At 34.8% G+C, this 14083-nt stretch overlaps 2 protein-coding genes and 1 non-coding gene across 13 annotated transcripts; 2 read left to right on the top strand and 1 right to left on the bottom strand.

The window, feature by feature from the left end:
- The first annotated feature begins 57 nt into the window (after positions 1-57).
- On the top strand, positions 58-4914 carry LOC105163524 (mediator of RNA polymerase II transcription subunit 32). Of its 11 annotated transcripts, none has more exons than XM_020694955.2 (5): positions 58-368; positions 1484-1535; positions 2539-2589; positions 3195-3639; positions 4390-4914. In XM_020694955.2, the coding sequence occupies exon 4, from the start codon at positions 3202-3204 to the stop codon at positions 3637-3639; it is 438 nt and encodes a 145-aa protein (XP_020550614.1). In that variant the 5' UTR covers positions 58-368; positions 1484-1535; positions 2539-2589; positions 3195-3201; the 3' UTR covers positions 4390-4914. The 11 variants fall into 11 exon arrangements, 10 of the variants coding, with proteins under 10 accessions (XP_020550614.1, XP_020550615.1, XP_020550611.1 ...); XM_020694952.2 differs by having other exon boundaries at positions 59-368; positions 2704-3639; XM_088882031.1 differs by having other exon boundaries at positions 59-368; positions 2539-2601; positions 2704-3639.
- Positions 4915-5094: 180 nt separating this feature from the next.
- On the top strand, positions 5095-9025 carry LOC105163525 (uncharacterized). Its single transcript, XR_016066104.1, has 8 exons — positions 5095-5484; positions 5683-5759; positions 6718-6988; positions 7094-7155; positions 7516-7698; positions 7819-7982; positions 8325-8407; positions 8843-9025. It is a non-coding gene; the product is annotated as an uncharacterized LOC105163525 (transcript).
- Positions 9026-9692: 667 nt separating this feature from the next.
- LOC105163526 (ATP-dependent Clp protease proteolytic subunit 6, chloroplastic) lies at positions 9693-13865 on the bottom strand. The gene is made up of 9 exons (XM_011081915.3): positions 13706-13865; positions 13506-13570; positions 13218-13287; positions 12167-12368; positions 11994-12059; positions 11668-11808; positions 11000-11053; positions 10424-10516; positions 9693-10005 (listed from the first exon to the last, which is right to left on the bottom strand). Exons 1-9 carry the CDS (start codon positions 13792-13794, stop codon positions 9958-9960), a joined length of 828 nt encoding a protein of 275 aa, XP_011080217.1. The 5' UTR covers positions 13795-13865; the 3' UTR covers positions 9693-9957.
- Positions 13866-14083: the final 218 nt, after the last annotated feature.

Raw genomic sequence — 14083 nt, 5'->3', positions numbered from 1 at the left:
TATATTATTTTTTCTTAAAAAAAAAAGAAAAATGCCTAAATTACAGCAATCCCTAGAAACAATCCCTAAATCGTATTCACACCCACCCACTTCAGATGGTTGCATCCATTCTTCCAGGAACCGTAGAATTCATAAGAAAATTTGAATATCCTCTACTAAATCTTGGTCTTTCCCCCTCATTTTTTCATACAAGACACCAACAACTCACCTGAGTTCTGCCAGCTTAAAGAAATCGAACCATCCACCTACGGAGCTCGAAGAGACATCCGTACAGCATCATCAGCTTCTCCCGATTACCGACGTCGCCGCCGCTATTTTATCTTGGAAGAGACGCCATCAGATTAATTTAAACACACACACACACACAGGTAATTACTTAAGAAAAAACCCTGTTTTAGCTTTCTTCATTATCAGTTTCTTCACTGATATGTGAAAGTCGTGTTTCGTTGCGTGAAATTAAATTCCTGTTACTGTTTTAGATATTTGGGATTATGTGGTGTTTCAAGTTTTTTTACATGACGATTGATTTTGTAGATCACAGACTGCTCTTGTTAATGCTTTCTTACACCAGTTTCATAGCCAACTTGTGAAAATTTGGAATTTCTCTAGTAAAATGTTATACATATATTTAGTGAGATTTTCAGGAATGGATTGGTTAACTTGGAGTCATATTGGTGTCCATCAAAGACACTTGGTCTCTGAGGCTTTTGTTTTTGTGTGTGTGTGTGTGTGTGTGTGTGTGTGTGTTACTTTTACCTTTTCATTCTGTTGTTGGAAATTAGGTTCCAAGTTTTAAGAGCTTGTACAACGTGTAATAAAGGGTTGGGAGAATGTTATGTGATGAATTAGAGTGTAAAAGAATGACTGGCACATACATTAGTGAGTTGAGCGAGTGTAATAGAGGGGATAACGATTTAATATATCCTTGAGTATGGGAGTTTTTAGGTTGGAATTGGTCATTAAACTTGAGCATATAAACTTGTAGGCTTTTGTTAATCTGATCAAACCTTTTAACTGTCTGGATTTGATTTATTTTCAATTTTTTAGGTTTGAGTTTGATGTACATCTTCCCGCACAGGTAATGTCGCCTATATGTTTCTAAGTGTGTCATAAATTGACGAGTGAACTCTGCTTAGGATATTAAGATTGTTTCGGCATGACTTTGCTTGTAGCTTGCACAGTTTCCTATTTAATTAGTTTTGAGGACATTATTGGATCTTCAAAAAATGATTCTTTTATCAGTGAATTTGATTATTGCAGATATGTATTTGACAGATTGTTTTGGTCACTAGTAAAATCTAGGATTTGTTTTGAAGTTAAATTGGTTCAGTGCTACATTGAGTTATGCCTTGACCATCCGTTTCTGAACTCTTGAAATGTCTTGGCCTGAATTCAGATGCACGAGACTTTTGTAATTGATTGTATTTCATAATTTTAGTTCATATCACAAACAGTTTTTATCACCACATTTATGTATTTTCAGTTATTTTCTCAAAGCTGGAGAAAAACTAGCTCTGGTCAAGCCAATAGACATGGTACTCCTAGATCCTTGATTTCAGCTCCATGGTGTATTAAATACTCAAGTTTCAAATGTGTTGCCAAATAGATGAGAATCATCTACTAATTTTTTTAAGTTGAACAATAGTGGAAGTATTTTATTGAAGATACTATTGGTTAGAAAAAATAAAGTTGATGTGAAAAGTGTACTTAATAAATTTGGATTACTTTTTAAAAAATAAAATAAGATAAACTACTTATAGTTATAATTAATTATTTTTATTGGTCATATCTAAATAAGAGAGTCTTTGGCTGGGCTATGGCCTTATATTGTGGTCTTAAAATATTAATCAATATCTGTATGTACTATATATTGAGAGAGAATCTCTTTTTTATGCCACTTTTTTTATCTGTTTCTTTTAATATTTTATTTAAATTATTTATTTATTTATCTATTTTTCCATTCCCTCTTTATTTTTGTGATAGTTTTTTTTTTTTTAAATTTTCATGTCATTATTTTTTTTATAATTTAAATATTAACTTATTATTTTGCGTATACTTAATCAAATATTTTTGTTTTTAATATTATTATAGAATTTGCATACACTTAGATTTTTCATAAATTATTTATCATTCTATTACTATTAATGTCTTAGGTAATTCAGTTTTATGCTTCCTTGTTGTCTACATATGGCGTTTTTTTGCCTAGGTACTTATTTTGTATGGACATTTTTAGTTTAATAATTCCGTTTAGTAGATGTGATTATAGGACAAGAACTTATTAAATTTATTGTTTGGGCTCACAATAAATTAAAAGTTGCTTTTGCTACTTAGCTGATTGCCTTGGTCATCGTAAAAAAATTGAGATTAGTAACCATACAAATTATGAGATTTTACTAATAACTTTAAAACATATCAATAATCACACTAACAACATTCAAAGGGTCTAATCGGCACTGTCAGGGCTGGCCCAAAGGTAAGTGCGTGAGATATTATAACCATGGAGCGGCGTCCACACTTATGAATCATACTGAATCTCAGGTCATTTTTCGGCCCGAAAGGACAAAGATTGAAGCCCTCCTAAACAGTCCGGTAAATTTCCAGGCACGGAAAATCTCCAAGGCATTTATAATTTCTTAGCATCTATGATTTTGGAGTTCAGATTCTTCTAAATACTTCTAATTTGTCTCATGCTTATTATTTTAGGTTGATTCATGGTGTTGATCCATCGAATCAAAATGCACTGAATGGTCGCCGCTGAGTGATTTGAACTAATTTATGTGCAATTATTGTGCGTATAATCGCTTTAATCGCCGCTAGTATTTGGATTTAAATTTGCTGCCTTTGAGTTATACCTTGCCTGTAGAACTGTTGAAGTTAATTGTCTTTGAACCATCTTTTGAAGCTTTGCTATTGTTGTTCCTCTCGGGAAGGATAGATTTTACTGGTCATTAGAAATTGAGCGGCTAATTAGATGTTGTGGTTAAGCTGATGGACCATCTGTGAAACTTTTAGTTGAATAATAATTGTAAAATTAAATAATAAATAAAATTCCATTTTGCCTTTTTTTTTTTTTCTAATTATTTATTTTTTAGTGTGCTATATGAAATAGAAACATTTCCTGGTTCAGAGTGGGGAATTTGTTTTGGTTTGATGAGATAAGGCAAGCAATTGCTTTGTATAATTGCTCTTTGTAGATTTTCCATGGACAACATAGTAGATTCCTTGAGTAGCGCGTATCAGGAGTTTATTGCAGCAGCAGCTGGTGTTTTAGAGGCAAAAGAAAGTTCTGGTGGCCAAAAAACTCCAGCTACTGATGCTGCACTCGAAAACTTTAAGCAGCGGTGGGAATTGTTCAGAGTTGCTTGTGATCAAGCAGAAGAGTTTGTGGAATCTGTGAAGCAAAGAATAGGATCTGAGTGTCTTGTGGATGAGGCCACTGGTTCGGTTGCTGCTAAACCAGGGCAGCCTGTTCCAAGTGGTCTTCCACCTATTAGTGCTGTTCGCTTAGAGCAAATGAGTAAAGCTGTTCGATGGTTAGTGATTGAATTGCAACAGGGATCGGGGGCTGGAGGCAGTGCTTCACACGCCAGCACTAATGCTCCTTTTGATGCTAGATTTACTGAAGATGCTGCTCAATAGGTATGGCAAATACTCGTTTTACTATTTGGTCAATGGCTTTTTTAGTACAAAACTGTTTTACCAGGATATAATTGGTTTGAAGGCCGCAATAACAAAGTTTTGTCGCACTTTTTAAATGAGTGGTGCATATCTTCCTCAGGATATGAAAGTAACTTTGGGTAGCTATTATGTGTATTGGTAAACATAATTTGTCCTGATAGGGTTAGATTCTAGATATATAAATAGGAGAACTGGTTAAACCAACATTACACATTTTGAATGTAGGGGAATGATTTGACGGGCAGCCTAAAATCTCATGTTATATATGTTGTATTGTGCCTTTGTGTTTAATTTTGACATGGTATTTGTTGGGGCATAATGGAAGAGGGGTGTGTGACTGTAGGTGAAGCACACACGAGCAGGAAAATGAATATTCTCTTAAATTTAGAAGATTAAGGACATACCACCGCCTGTATATAGTAGCCAGGACTGATAATGTGAGTTATGAATGCTCCATTTCTAGTCTTTCATAGTTCTTTCTCTCTCATTCTCAACATTATATTTGTTATTTTCTTGACCTCCAATTGTTAACTTGCATGGAATATCAATGCCCCCTTCTTATATATCATTTGGTTGGGAACAGCGAGTCTGATTTCTGTTTATGGTTTGGGATTTGGGATCAAAACTAAAAGCAAGATTACAGCTTTTAGCCTTTTGATCGAGTTAACAGTGTCAAAAGAGAAACATTTACTCCTGCGGTTGTCTTTGCAGGGACTGGAGCTTCCATCTCATTGTCGTGTTGCTAGGCAATTGAAAGTCGTTTGTGTTAATCTTCAGATTGTAAAGTCCAGGGAATTTCAATTTTCACTTCAGTCGATGTCTGTCATAGATGATAATATGATCAAGAATGGAGTTCACGCTCGTCTGTGGTAGTTTAGAGCAATACACTACATCTCCGAATACTCAAAACTTTGACGATGTTATTTTCTTTGCTGTGTAGGTTGAGACGCTACAGAAACAATGAGCATCTGCATGCTAAACTAAGTAGGCTCGACATATATCATCATCTTGTTTGGAGGCTCATATGAAGTTCATCAAAAGCAAAATTGTATTTTGATGTCCAGACTCTTCATGGAAACAGACAGCCGACTTTCGGGCCTTCATAGCATGTACAAAGAATATCGACATAATTTCAATGAGTAAAATTTATTTTGGTACTCAACTTTTGTTGTTAATACCATTTTGATATTTGAGTAATTATAAATAACTTAGTCGGTACGTGAGTTTTAAAATTAATATCATTTTGCTATTCAATTCATTTTTTTTAAAGTTCTTCGATTATCATTTCTATGCGATGATCATCTTACCCTTATATATTAAAATAAAAAAATAAATATATTAAAAAATATATATAAACTTGTATCAATATATTTTGCCTTTATTTGAATGGTTGCGAAGTATTTTGAGTTTAACTTTTAATATAATTAATTATTAAGTAATGAGTTGTCTTATAAATATTGATAAATAAAGTTAGTAGAAAAACAAGTATAATAACTCATATATAAAATGATGAAAGTCATATGGTCAAATAAAATATATTGGTTACATTTTACTAAAAAAGAAATTGGTGTATATATATATATATATTTATCTAAGAGTAAATAGCATTTACATAAAAAGAAATAATACAAAAATAAATAAAAATATCAATTGAATATAAAATTAATATTAATAACAAAATTTAGATATTAATTGAGTGATTTATAATTACGCCAACCGTCCGCCTCTCTCGCGCGCGCGCGCAATAATAAAACTGCAAGTGCGAGCGAAGTCATGCAGAGTTCCTGAAAAACGCACAAATTACTGGTAACTTCTTCTTCATCTCCCTCTCCTCTCTCCGACTATAACACTGTTTTCAATATTATTATGTTGCTCTTTTTACTTTACTTTGATGTGATGCAATTTATCCAAGTTTCGTTCTTCTGCTGGCAAGATTAAGGAGAGAATGACACTGATTAGTAGCAGTAACTTACGGGCTCTGTCTCTGTTTCCATTCCATGTTAGGTTCTTTTTCCCGATATTAGATGTGCTGGAGCTCGACTTCGTTCGTCCGTCATGTTCCTCCGCTGGCTCCAATCAGCGTTAGTTGCTGTCTGTATTGGCTTTTACGCTCAATTTTACTTTGATTTTCATGACAGTCGTGTTTATGGCTGTAGTTACCATTCGAACAACATGATTTTGAGTGGTTCTTGGAGGGCCTTTGTGTAATTCGAGGAATTTGGTATCGGTAATTCTTTGATTGGGTTTGTTTACAGAATTTTGGATTAGGGATGAAATGCACAAGTTCTATGCACGGATCTGCGCAGTAAGTAACTGCACTTGTTTGTTTCCTTTCTAATTGATTGTTTGGAGAAACACTTGCCTAAACCAAGAAGGATTATGCCACATCTGCATGATATGAATACCATCACTAACATATCACATCCTCGAACACCTGGTGTACTTGAGAATTTTCACTGTAAATGGTGCGGTTATTGTCCCTTGATAATTAGCAAGGTGATGTGAGTTTCAGTTTTTAGAACTTTTTATTTTTATTTTTATTCTGTGACAAGTTGAGGGCAAAAATTGATATCAAATGGGATGTACTAGAAGCTGTTCTACTAATTATATAGGGTGGGGCTGTGTTTAGGTACTTGGAGTGTAGGGGTTTGAAGATTACATACTGTTATTGAATTAAAGGTCCATATGCATGCAAAATTCAACCTAACTTCATAATGCATTCTAAAGGAACAGGTACGTTATTTGGCCTAAGTAAGACGAAAGTTTAAAAGAGACCCGGAAAGAATCTGATAAACAAGACGGGTACATGTGTTACCTATCATAAGTTTGTGTTCACGGTAAAGCTGATCCTTGAAAGGTGCTTGAATGCTAATAGACATTCACACTGGTGAACCCATAGGTATCAGTTTGGGTTGCTCTTGGCATGCAATTCTCATACTTAGCCTTGGGAGCATAATCTCTGTTGCTTCTGTACGTGAAATACTTAAAGGATACATGTTCTCAAATTGTTAATATTAATTCGGTCTAAAATTCTGGCAGACTGGTGATCTTGGGCTTCGCTTACTCTGCCACATTATCCATTTCTTTGTGAGCATTTGGTACTTTTTTGTGGGACTGATGAACACACTTGAGAGCTTTCTTATCTCCAGTGGTTTGTTTAAGCGGTATAGAGATCTTGATATTAGTAAAGTTAAGTACCTGGCAGTCGTTATAGACAGTGAAGAAGCTCTTCAGAATCTTAATGTCCTTCAGCTCTTGCGATGGCTTGCAGCCATTGGATTGAGAAATGTATGCCTATATGATAAAGAAGGTACAGGGGCAATAACAATGTAAAATGATCTTATCCCATTTCAAATCTTTGTTTGCTGAATCTCTCATTTAGTAACTGCAATTTGCTATTCCTTTTATGTTGTAGGAGTGCTGAAGATATCCCAAGAAGCCCTCAAATTATGGCTGAAGAGTGAAAGAACATCAAATGTAAACTGTCAGTTCTATGTTTCAGCAGTTGTCTATTGAATCATCAACTATGATATCCATATGCTGAAATCTGACTTTTGACTGACTGAACATGAAACATTCAGGTCTTTCTCTTTAATTGAACTTTACAACAGGTTTACTAACATTTAGAATTTGTTATTTTCTGTGTATCCATGACGAACTTTTCCTGTCAGTTTGTGATATACTTGTTGAATCTCGCATGATGCAATGGTGCCTATTTTAACTACATATACTGGGACAGGTGAATAAAATTGTTAGACGACATCGATATACATTTCCATGTCCAGAACTGCTATTATAAATGGGCCTCTAATCCAAACATGAGCCATCTTTGCACAGGAAACTACTGGCGACCCACTTTTTGAGTAGAAGAATATGAGTTTGGAAGTGATTTCCTTTTCAGACGGGAAACATGCAGTTGAAAAGCAGCAAATGTGCTTTTAAAGAAGCACTATTTGAATGGCAATACATAGAAGCCAAACCTGACAGAGTCAGACATGGCAGACGCTCTTGGCGAAGTAGGTACATTTTTTTTCTATATATCCCAATTCCATGTTTGTGATTTCATTCTTTCTTTAGCATTACATACAAAGAGTATTTCCTCTGGGTTTGCAGTCACATCCATATTTTTGGTGAACTCAGGGCATGGGGGAGCAGAACCTGATCTCATGTTAATTTTATGGGCCGGCAAGATGCCACCTGGGCTTTCCATCTTGGAGAATTCGTCACACTGAGATGGTGCAAGTGTTTTTATTAAACACTATTATTCACTCAAATTGGCAACTGTTTTGTCAACATTATGAGGGGTAATCTATGATAGCAAGTGAACATTCTGAGATCAGGAACAACTTTTTAGACTTTGAGTTCCTTCATCTACAGCTGAACAGATTTGTGTAAAAGCCATCGTAAACTAACAAACAATTAGAATAACAACACATCAACCAAAAACAAATGAGTATTGTGCCTATATGTAGCTTACATATGTACGACTGCAGCCAAAGCAAATCCCTATCATGGGTTGCGTTTATCTGTATCTGTTGGCGGCTTAACCTCGACTAATTAATTTGTAAATATCTCAATCTTTTCTTTTCTAGAGCATGTCGTAAGTATATTGGAGTACTGGAGTTTCAACTATACGCTGATTGCAGGCACATGGGACCACTGAAGTCTATGAAATTTGGTGCCCTCATGAAAGCCATTCAGAGGTACACTGTGGTGCATCAGAACTATGGTACGTATATCTACTTCAATTATAAGCTTTGTCCGTTAGTGAATCCCCCACCCTTAGATTTTTGTGTTTAACCCACGACATTGTAGAATTTAAACTTAACGTAAAGGGCTAAGCAAATAGACAATGGAGCCTATTCACAAAGGGATAAAAGAAAGAGAGCCAATATTTTCTTACAAACCACTTAAGGGATAAGCAGATAAATGACGGAGCCAATTTACAGAGGGAGAAAGCTATTGATACCATTCTTCTTTGCCATCCGATCCTGCAGATGAACTTTTTAAGATCAAAACGAGAGATTTTAATTTCTGAGTTGTCTATTAGGGTTTTAGGATTTATAAACGTTCATCAAATGTAGAATACTTGAACACAGATTAGTTTACATCTTTTTTTACATTTTATCACCTTTTTGTCCAAAATTCTAACTTTCTTTTCCAGGTACATGAAACCGTATGCTTCAAGCCTTCAAGTGGCGAATTCTTGTACAAGAATAACATATTTATTGCTGATAGCAAAACCTCTAATTGATACATGGTTATGGATTATTAGGTTCTCTACCTTTTTGCCATCAGCTCTATACAACTGCTATTCAACAATATTATGTTGGGTAAATTACAACCACCTTTCCCCAGATACGGCATAATTATGAGTTACCTTTCGTTGTTTGAAAAATGCCCCTTTTATTTTAACGGTTGTTTAACAATTAGTCCAATCCGTTAGGTCTCCATTCATTTTTTGTGGCGAACTAACTAAAATATCCTTGTAGATTAAAAAAATAATTTTATTTATTTTTTCAAAATTTTTAACTTTTTCTATGGACTAAACAGATCATTTTTTTATAATTTTAAAATTTTTTTCATCCACCATGTTCGATATTTTTATATACTTGTAATTTTTTTTTAAAAAAGTTACAATAAGGGTAAAATACAATTTCATAACTCATCTGAGTTACATAATTTCATCAAATATTAGAGGATATTTATAATTTTTCAAATAACGATAAGGTATTCGTAATTATGACTGGAGAGAGTAATTTATCCTATTGTAATACAACCTATAGATAATCCTCAATCCCTCTCACCCCTTCAATAATTGTACTGATGTTGCAACTATCTTTGTGATCATACTTGGGAGGAAAGAATGGATGTCTTAATATCAGTCTCACTGAAATTTCCATCTGGCAGTTTGAGAAACACTTATAATCAAACAAATAAGGGCAGATCTGACATTGCAAATAGAAGCTCATTCTTCCCCACAATGCGGATGTCACTTGTTTTACTTTACCATATTGCTAAGCTTTAAGTAATGCTTCTTAGGTCAAAATGTTTCAAAGATTCAATACATTTATCTACTCTCAGATGGATCCATTCTAAAATTGGTGTTACTAAATCAAAAAGAAAAAAAAAAAAATGGTGTAATATCTGAGGATGATACATCCGCAACCAGCTCAATGTTGGGCCTGTTTGCCCTGATTGCATCTCATGGTACCAGAGCTGTGTAAATTTAGAATGTGATTGTACGGATTCAGCTGTCTTGAATATATGCCTCTGCATTTAGTACTCTGTTTCCAAAACCCCATCAATGAGACCAAACTCCATAGCCTGCAAAGAAGAAGAGAGTAATGGTTAGGAGAGGCAACTGATGCTGTTCCCAGGGTTTTTATTCCAAACCGGAGATGAAATGGAGCTAGTGAAAAAGTTATGAAAAATTTGAAAATTCAAGTCAGAGGAATGAACATCTGAGAATATTCTGTATTCGAGTCATATAACTGCAAAATAAGAAATTTAAGTTTTATCTCATACATTTCTGTCAGTTTGCTTCATTGAATAAATAATTTTAATTTTAGTGCTTAGAGACTACTATCTTCTGTGCTTCCCTATGATTCAGCCATTTACGTGCTCCTCTCTCCTCCACCCTCTTACCCAACCCGACCAGCACATCATCAGGATTCAAGACAACTTTTGATACAATCTTTAAAAATTTCATATAAAAAAGAGCAGGGCATTCTAACATCATTACCTCAGACACAGACAAGAAACGGTCTCTCTCTGTGTACTGTTGCACCTTCTCAAGAGATTGGCCAGTAAAGGCAGCATACATTTTATCGATTTTCTGCAATCAATAATCATTACGAAAAAGTTAGAACGATATCACGCATACTAAATCTCACGACAAACTAGATATATTATTTATTGCATTATGGTCATCCAAATCTCAGTAAAGTATTCCAAACATAAAAGAACAGCCATCAATTCTGTCTCATGCTCATCCAAGATCCCATGAAATGCCACAAGTTTGTTGAACGACACCAGAATTTCACAAAATTTCAAAATGAACTCCAGGCTCAGCATAAGATCATAAATTATGCATTTTCACTAGGTTTTCAAAAGGAAAATATTTTGGGGACACCCTAGAGCCTTTCTCGGGCACAGGTTCTGCTGCTTTAATAGGAGCCGGAAAACTGCAATGCATGACAATATACCAAAAGACATGCATGCATCTGCAGATTCTAGTTTGCATTCAACCAAAGTAATATACATCACAATTATCAAGAAGCTAGTAAAGAATGTTAAGAATAGATAACAGGAAACTGACATGACGAGATTGAACAGCTTCATTTACTTGGCGCCTTACATCTTCCACATGACCCTATGAGCAGAATAAGTGTGTGAGGTCCAATATAAACAACCACAAGAAAGAAACCAGCTCGAAGTGAAACAATACTCAGTAAAGAAAGTGTTTAATGAAACTCCAGTCATGATCAAATTATTTTCTCTGAGGTTTATAATCCAGTCAAAATCCTTCGAATGGCCAATACTCACAATCACAAACCTGTAGCAGGCTAATGAAGTTATATAAAATAGCAGCAAAGTAGGACCGTAAAGATGTTTGGACAAGTTCATAGAAGGCATTTGGATGGACAAGTTAAGTCGTACTCACAAATACTAACAGTAACTTTAACTGAAGAGATCAACCTGAAAGCTTTCATCAGATGGTTTTATTGAAAAGGAATTTATGACTCAATAGTGAATATGGCCATTCGTAAAAGTTGTAGGCCAGCCTAAATAAATATGATGGGCTATAGCTTCATTTTATTTCATATTTAGTGAGGGAGAAAGAATAACAATGATCTCTTTATAATTCATCATGCAAATTCCTGGTTTAGCCTCCAAAACAAGTTGGATGGCACATGGTGTAACCTTCCCACTCTAGATCTAATTTCTTCCTCCAAAATAAATACCCATTAAGAAGTCAGTTCATACCCCGCACCCACTTTGTGGTTGATGTATCATTATACGGGCATTTGGCATTGCATACCGCATTCCCTTTTCTCCACCAGCAAGAAGAAGTGCACCTTGGCTTGCAGCTACCCCGAAACATACTGTGCCAACCTTTGGCTTTATCTGAAGCAAACATTCATTGCATAAAAAATGATATTAGAAAATGGTTGAGCAAGGAGAAGAAAGCTGCACGCTTGAAACTTACATAAGACATCACCCAAAAATTAAGTAACAATTAAGATTGGTCAATGAATGCAAATTTAAATAAAAAAATTGAAACAGAAGCATGAAACCAAATTCAATCATACCCAGGACATGCAGTCATATATGGCCAAGACAGAGTATGTACTTCCACCTGGGCAGTTCAGATACATCTAACAAGGAAGACAACAATAAATGTAAGCAATAGGTCTAGATAGGGCCTCAATACTCTTGTGTGTGAAATATATTGAGAAGAGCTTTAAGGGAAAAATGTACACACCAAAATATCGGATTCTTCATCAATTGTTGCCAATGTCACTAGTTGCGATATAACTCTCTGAGCTACTTGTGAATTAATTGGCTGCCCAATAAAGATTATGCGATTTCTGAACAATACTGTTGAAAGATCTAAAGGTCCCCCAGGAGTCATCACTGCTGGCATGATGGGTGGATTCCCTTTTTTGGCTTCTATCACACCATTACTGATAAAGAATAAATGTTGGTCAACTTGTAGCCAAAATCAACAACTGTACTGAGGATAATAATACGCCTAATAAAAAACGAATTGCAAGTCAATACACATCAGCCAAACAGGATCTGAATGAGAATCGACAAGCAAAAATGGATTGACTCAAACTCAATGCAAATAAACTTACACATTAAAAACCAAAACTGTAATTGGTTACTAGAAAATCTACACTTAAGTAATCCACATGGGTAGCTATCATAATCATCATTAACCAAGTAAAACTATGTTCCAGGTTTCCAGATAGTTCACCTCTGCCAGTAAAATTACACCACCAATCCTGTAGCCCAAAACTACTAGGTTTGCTATGAACTAACTACAGATATGTTCACAACTTGACCACCCCTTGAAGCCAGCAAAACAGATATCCACAGTTAAGAGCAGGTCTTTCAGAATTCAGACCTATCATAAATTTCAATTAACTCTAAAGTGTGACCAATCTTGTGAAGTAAGCTACTAGGCTAGTTTGTTTATATAAAGCACATACCTGTCCTTAATCAAACACCCTGTAAAACCACAAATGATATACATTGAGAGTGAGACCCATTTCAGATACATGTCTATGATATTTATTTTGACCTACATAGGCTTCAACATCCTGACGTAAGCATACAAGCGCCACATGCAAACACAGAAGTCCACCACTGTCTTCAAGCATGAGAAAAAGTATCAAAAAATTGTTTTTCCACCCGTACTCAGACACAGCTCTAATAGCAGATTTTCTGAAATATCCTAGTCATCAAGCACACATCATAGTCCACCCAGAAAAGTTTACAAAATTAATATTGAATGCAGAAGAAGTAACCTTGGATTAGAATAAAAATCACCCTGGTGGTCATGCTTTAAAGGCAATCTGCTTCTTCTACTAGAAAATCCTGGTAATATCACAAAATAACCCTAGTCAATATCATTCCTCATGACCAGCCCATCCCCCACCAAAATAAATAAATGAAAAAGAGCACACATGAAAATGAAAATTGCTAAATTACAATAATTAATCATCAAAGTACCAAATAAAAACTGTAACTTAACATTTTTTTATTTCAAAGCAGAAACTTAACTGCTGCAGAATGCAGATTTTGCAAATACATACCAATTAACGAAGAATCGCCATAGGAGCTTGACAGAGCTGAAATTACAGGTCTCAAAGTTAAGTTTCTGCTCAAGAGGAGAAGAACGAAGTCAACTAATAACAGGATTAAGCAAAAGTAAAAAAGAAGTTCGATCAAGATAAATACGAACAAAATTATAGAAAAAATTGTCAAAATTTAGACAGATGCAGGAACAAATTACCGCTGCGGAAACAGTGGAAAAGATGAGACTTTGTAACCAGGAGAAGCGGTTGATAGGCTTAACGACGTTGCCATTGCTGACGTCACCATTCTGCGAGCTGTATAGGCGGATAGAACGACCCGAAGAGGTACTATTTGGGGGGTTTTGGACTCAGGCTTAGTTATTTTTTCATTGTATTCAAAATAAATAAATAAATTACAACAAATGCCCTTAAGTTTCTAATAATTTCAAATACATCTCGTTATTTTAAAATTATAAATATTCTACAAATACCTTCTTTATAAAAACTTGTTATAAGAGGATATTTGTGTTAGGTATTGATAATTTCAAAATTGTATTTATAATTTTTTAATAACGAGAACCCTTTAATTTATATTT

The sequence above is a fragment of the Sesamum indicum genome, linkage group LG6, assembly GCF_026168435.1.
Source record: "Sesamum indicum cultivar Baizhima isolate 11 linkage group LG6, ASM2616843v1, whole genome shotgun sequence".
Taxonomy (NCBI): Eukaryota; Viridiplantae; Streptophyta; class Magnoliopsida; order Lamiales; family Pedaliaceae; genus Sesamum; species Sesamum indicum.
Note: the sequence above shows the minus strand (reverse complement) of the source record. Positions and strands in the feature narration are given on the sequence as shown.

Bases quoted from the DNA above. Each gene is read 5' to 3' on its own strand.
- LOC105163524 (XM_020694956.2), top strand. From the start codon at position 3,202: ATGGACAACATAGTAGATTCCTTGAGTAGCGCGTATCAGGAGTTTATT.
- LOC105163526 (XM_011081915.3), bottom strand. From the start codon at position 13,794: ATGGTGACGTCAGCAATGGCAACGTCGTTAAGCCTATCAACCGCTTCT. The intron at 12,060-12,166 runs GTGTGTACATTT...CTTCCTTGTTAG, and splicing joins ATGAAGAATCCGATATTTTG to ATGTATCTGAACTGCCCAGG. The intron at 11,054-11,667 runs GTATGAACTGAC...TTCTGCTCATAG, and splicing joins AACCACAAAGTGGGTGCGGG to GGTCATGTGGAAGATGTAAG.